Raw genomic sequence first — 4916 nt, 5'->3', positions numbered from 1 at the left:
CCCCGCCCGCCAGCGGCCTCACCGGCTTTGTCGAAGGCCTTGCAGGCGCCTTCGGGGCTGAGCATGCCCAGCCTCAGGAACTGCAAGGAGGTGTTCGGCTTCAGCATCACGTTGATACCGCCCACGATGGCCGCGGGGCACTCCCCACTGCGGATGGCCTGGAAGGCGCTGTGCAGGGCCAGCAGGCTGGAGGAGCAGGCCGTGTCCAGGGCTACGCTGGGCCCTGTGGGGACGCGCCATGAGGACTGGGCCGCCCGAGTGCCCCCCACCGGTGGCTGCGCTAGCTGACGGGGAGCAGGATGGAGAAAGGGCGGGCTGCAGCGCGAGGGTCTCCGCCTGTCGGACGGGGACTGGGTCCGGGACTCTGGGGGCCTGGCCTAGCCCCCTGCGGCTTCCCCACTGGGCACTCGTGGGCACCGGCCCCAGGTCCCCGGGTCCCGGGCGACAGCCACACTCACCTTTGAAGTCGAAGAAGAAGGACAGGCGGTTGGCCATCATGGCCCGCTGGCAGCCCACCATGCTGTAGCCCAGGAGAGTCTCGGGGTCCCGGCTCAGGGCCTCAGAAGCCTCGGAGCCACTCACGCCCACCCAGACCCCGGTGCTGGTACCGCGCAGGGAGGCCGGGTTGATGCCTGCCGGAAGCCGAGGTCAGACCCTGCTGAGGTCAGGCGGTGTCCAGCAGGTGCACACCCCCTACCCACCAGGGAGGAGCCGCCGGGCAGGAGGAGGCGTTGAGTGGGCAGTGGGCCCAGCCTCTGTGTCAGGCCAGGCGGTGGGCAGCCCAGGTGGGGAACAGAGACAGGGCCGTGGAGAAAACAGCCATTGTGGGAAGGCTGGACACCAGAGGGGGCTGCAGGCCTGGTGAGGACGCGTGGAGGCGGCCCCGGGGAGGACAGAGGGCGGCATTGTCCCAGCAACTCCCCGGCTCTGGTGCTGCCGCAGGCCTGGCGAGCCCCACTGGCCAATGGGTGCCCACACTCCCACGGCAGCGGCCTCGGGAAGGCTGCGATAAGGGATCGGAGCAGACAAAGGCTGAGTGTCCGGGCTCGGAAGGAGAGGGGCAGGCTAGCCCAGGAGCCAGCCCCGGGGAAGGGCTGGAGAAAGGGGCCTCGCCTCCACTCAGTGTTACACCCAGACCCCGAGAGAGCTTCGGGGTCAAGGGAGGGGACCCAGCCAAGCTCAGTCTGACGCTGAGGGCCACGCCCCCCACCCAGGACAGTCTTCCCCGTCCCCTCCACCCAGTGGAGGGGACGGCCCCCTACCCAAGCAGGGACCTAGGGTGGAGGCACAGCAGCCTTGAGGCTGAGGCTGTTTGGCTTCCAGAGGCCAGATGGTAATCCTCGGAAGGAGGGCAAAGGCCAGGGGGCCAGGGCCCTGGAAACACCGGGATGGGGGCGGGGCGTAAGGGACCAGGCATTGCTGCAGCTGGTCCAACACGTGGCCGCTGGTCCTGGATCTGGGATGGCCTGAGCTTCTTGTCCCACGGCTGCCTGGGCGACATGTGGGACCCCCTCCTCTCTGCCTGGGAGCCCCCTCCTGGAGTCTCCTGTGCATCCGTCACCCTACTTTCTGCCCTGAGATCCGCCGTGGTGGGAGTGAGGAAACCAGGAGGCCGGGACACACCCAGGCACCTCGGTGAGCAGCAGAGCCTGGCAGGCCGAATGGCCTGGGCACCCCTCACCTTCTGCTCCCCAAATGCTCTGCTCTGACCCCCCACCCCGAGCCCCCAACCACCCACCTCCGTCCACAATGGCCTCATAGGTGACTTCCAGCAGCAGTCGGAGCTGGGGATCCATCGTGTGAGCCTGCTTGGGGTGGACCCCGAAGAAGGAGGCATCGAACTTGGACAGGTCCTTCAGCTTCCCTGCCCGCCGAGGCAGGCCATAGAGCCCTGGGCCGGGAGGTAGGGGGCATAGGTTATTCCTCCCTGGCCCGGCACCAGGCTGGGGGTGCTCTGGGCCGTGGAGCAACCAACGGTGGAATAAGGAAGCTGGGAGAAGGGCCAGGCGGGGGAGGGCTCCATGGGGTCTGTGGTCCAATGGGCAGTGTGGGATCCCTCACGGCCCCTCCTCAGGGGTATCCCCACTTGGGCACCTGGTATGGCCCCAGAGCAGGACACAGGCACCCCCTGCAGGCTGGCTGGAGACTCTCAATGGCCTGCCACTCCGGGCCCCACCACGCTGACTCACACCTGCTGATCAGGTAAGGCCACCTGAGCTAAGGCGGGGTGAGTCAGCCCGCTTCCTGAAAGCGGGTCTTGGAGTCTTATCTGACGGCTGGAACATTTGGGCTAGGCTGACTAGGCCAGGAGGCCTCCCTTGCTCCGGCTCTCCTTGCAGGGGGACCCAGCCAGCCTCCCTGCCCCAGCTGCCCCCAACCCGTCAGTCAGCCTTCCTGCTCTCGGCAGCAGCCCTGACAGGCAGCAGGTGTTGGGGTGTCAAAAGGGGGCCCACTCACCGGTCTTCCACCTCCGGTCATCGTCCGTGACCATGTCCACACCGTTGATCAGGTTGTCCCAGAATTCCTGCATGTTCTCTGACTCGGGCAGCTTCCCGGACATGCCTGCGATCACCACCTCCTCCATGGCTCTGTCTGGGTGAGGGAGGGCGGCTGTGAGGGCCCGGCAAGATTCCGCCACCCCAGGCTCACGCTGCCCCCATCCTGCCTCCTGCCCGGCTGCTCACTCCTTGGCATCACAGCCTCCCTGGGAACCTGGCTGACCCCTGCCCCACACGTGGGTCTGAGAGCCGGTGCTCAGAGGCATCGCTGGACAAACTGAGACCCAGGCCAGGCTGCAGCCCCTAGGCCGTCCTGCCCAGTGGGATCTTATGTGACACACTCGTCCGCCCCCCTCATCTCTCACCATACCCTGCCACTCGCCACCACCAGACATGGACCTGGAATTGAGGAATGTGGGGCGGGGGTGGGGGGTTCCCAGGGAAGGGCAAAGGGGCAGCAGGTTCGAGGACGGCAGGGTCGGAGCTGAGAGGGGGCCTCATGGGGGGGGGCGGGAAGAAGTGCCCACCGCCACTGGCCAGCTGGCCCTGCACTCAGCTCCCACAGATCACCCCACGGGTCACCCCAGTTCTCAACCTCTGACCTGCACGCTGAGCAGTACTGAGGGGAGGGAGGGTGGAGGGTGCCCTCAGCATGTGCTCTGGTCCTGGCCCAGCCCACGGGCAGCCCATGCCTCACGCCTCCTGCCAGGGTGAGGACCTGGGGGACTGGCCTGAGCTGTTGGGGTGCCAAGGCGTGGCAGGGCCCTGGGGGAAAGATGGCCCCTCCTGCAGGCCTGGCCTCAGGCTCCTTGTTTGTTGCCTGTCCACAGCCCGCCTGTCCCAAGACAGGAGCCCCGAAGACCTAGGGTCTGGGATGGGGCTCCTCCCACGTGGCTCCTGCAAGGGGGATTCCAGAGCCTGACCCACTCAGGAGGTGACAAGGTCGGGGGCGGCCTAGCAACTTCCACTCATGCTCCAGGGGCTCATGGAGTCCCGCCCGCGTGCACTGCACTCCCCGGACTCGCCCTGTTGCCCCTGCTTCACCCCACCTCGGGGTCTTTCCCAGGGAGGGAGGGTGGACCTCTGCCCTTGGGCAGCGCCCCTCCTCACCCCCCTGGGTAAAGGGCCCTCCGGCAGGCTGGGGCCTCTTCCTCCAGAAAGCGCCGCTGTTCTGCCTGCTTGCTATTCACGCCGAGTCTGGGCTGGGCACAGAGCGGGGAGCCGCGAGGCGCCGGCCTTTCCCGCGCGGCTCCGACTTGGGCCCTTGTCGGGGCTTTCAAACAGCACTGGGCCGGGGGCAGTCGAGCCCGGGGCAACTCCCACGTGACGGGACCCTCCCCGCCCCGCCCTCCCCCACCCCCGGTATTCAGAAATGCCGCCCCTCCCAGGTCCGCTCCAGCCTCCGGTGGCCCCCCAGGAAAGTCAGAGGGGCCACTGCGGCTGGGATCCGAGTGTCTTTGTGGGCGCAGGGCTGGGCAGGGGGCTTCCTCCAGCCTTGGGGTTCGCAGCGCCAGGCCTGCCCCACACCAAGATGGCCGTTCGCAGGCCTTCGCTGCACGCGCTGCGCGCCCCCCTCCCCAGCGCCCCCTCCCCTGCCCCGGCCGAGTTGCGGATCCCTCAGCCCGGGGCGCCCCGTGGGGTCAGACACGAGACAAGGGGACGCAGGGCGGCCAGAAACGGAGGGATGGCGGCTCTTTGAAAGGGAGCGCACCGGCTGCGGGAGGCCCCGGTTCCGTTCCCCGGCCCCGAGGTCCCCCAGCCGCAGTTCCATCAGCCCCGGCCCGGCCCGGCCCGGCCCAGGCCCTGGGCCCAGGTCTGTCCCAGTCCGCCTGCCCCCGGCCGCGAGGTCCCCTGGCCCCGGCTCCATCACCTAGCTTCCTGGCCCAGGCCCCGGCCCAGACTGTATCTCCATCCTCCCACCCCCGACCCCGTGGTCCCCCGCCGGAAGTCCCCGACCTTGGCTCCATCATTCCTCTGGCCCGGGCCCCGGCCTCCCAGCCCAGGCTCTGTCCCTGTCCTCTCAGCCTCGTGGTCCCCCGGCCCCAGCTCTGTCCCCATCCCCGGATCCACCATGCTCTCGGCTCTGTCCCAGTCGCCCCGGCCTCGTGGTCCCCCGGCCCCGGCTCTGCCCCCAGACCCGGCCGCTCGTACCTGAGGCTCGGCGGGTGCGGGCGGCGGGTGCGGGAGGCGGGCGCTCGGCGGCGGCGTGGAGAGGAAGGATGGAGCGCGGAGGCGGGCGGAGTAGAGGCCGCGGCGCCTTTCTCTCTGGCTCCCTCTAGCTCGGCGCCGACTCTATTTAAACGCGGCCATCCCCGGGCGGCCACGCCACATGGGCTGACAGCTTGGCTGCGCCGCCCAGGCCAATGAGCGTCGGGGCTGCGCCCCGGGGCCCGGCACACCGCGGAGAGTGGGGTGATT

At 68.9% G+C, this 4916-nt stretch overlaps 1 protein-coding gene across 1 annotated transcript in view; it reads right to left on the bottom strand.

Moving 5' to 3' along the window:
* The window catches only part of FASN (fatty acid synthase), a 16198-nt gene extending 13461 nt beyond the window's left edge, over nucleotides 1–2737 (bottom strand). Inside the window, exons 1-4 of the mRNA XM_023729195.1 lie at nucleotides 2458–2737; nucleotides 1739–1891; nucleotides 459–632; nucleotides 23–223 (exon numbers count right to left, since the gene is read on the bottom strand). Of these exons, the coding sequence (XP_023584963.1) occupies nucleotides 23–223; nucleotides 459–632; nucleotides 1739–1891; nucleotides 2458–2584 (655 nt within the window). The 5' untranslated portion in view covers nucleotides 2585–2737. The remainder of the gene's footprint in view (nucleotides 1–22; nucleotides 224–458; nucleotides 633–1738; nucleotides 1892–2457) is intronic.
* Between the last annotated feature and the right edge of the window lie 2179 nt (nucleotides 2738–4916).

This window comes from Trichechus manatus, unplaced genomic scaffold (assembly GCF_000243295.1).
Source record: "Trichechus manatus latirostris isolate Lorelei unplaced genomic scaffold, TriManLat1.0 scaffold00028, whole genome shotgun sequence".
NCBI lineage: Eukaryota > Metazoa > Chordata > Mammalia > Sirenia > Trichechidae > Trichechus > Trichechus manatus.
This window is presented reverse-complemented; position numbering and strand designations above follow the sequence as displayed.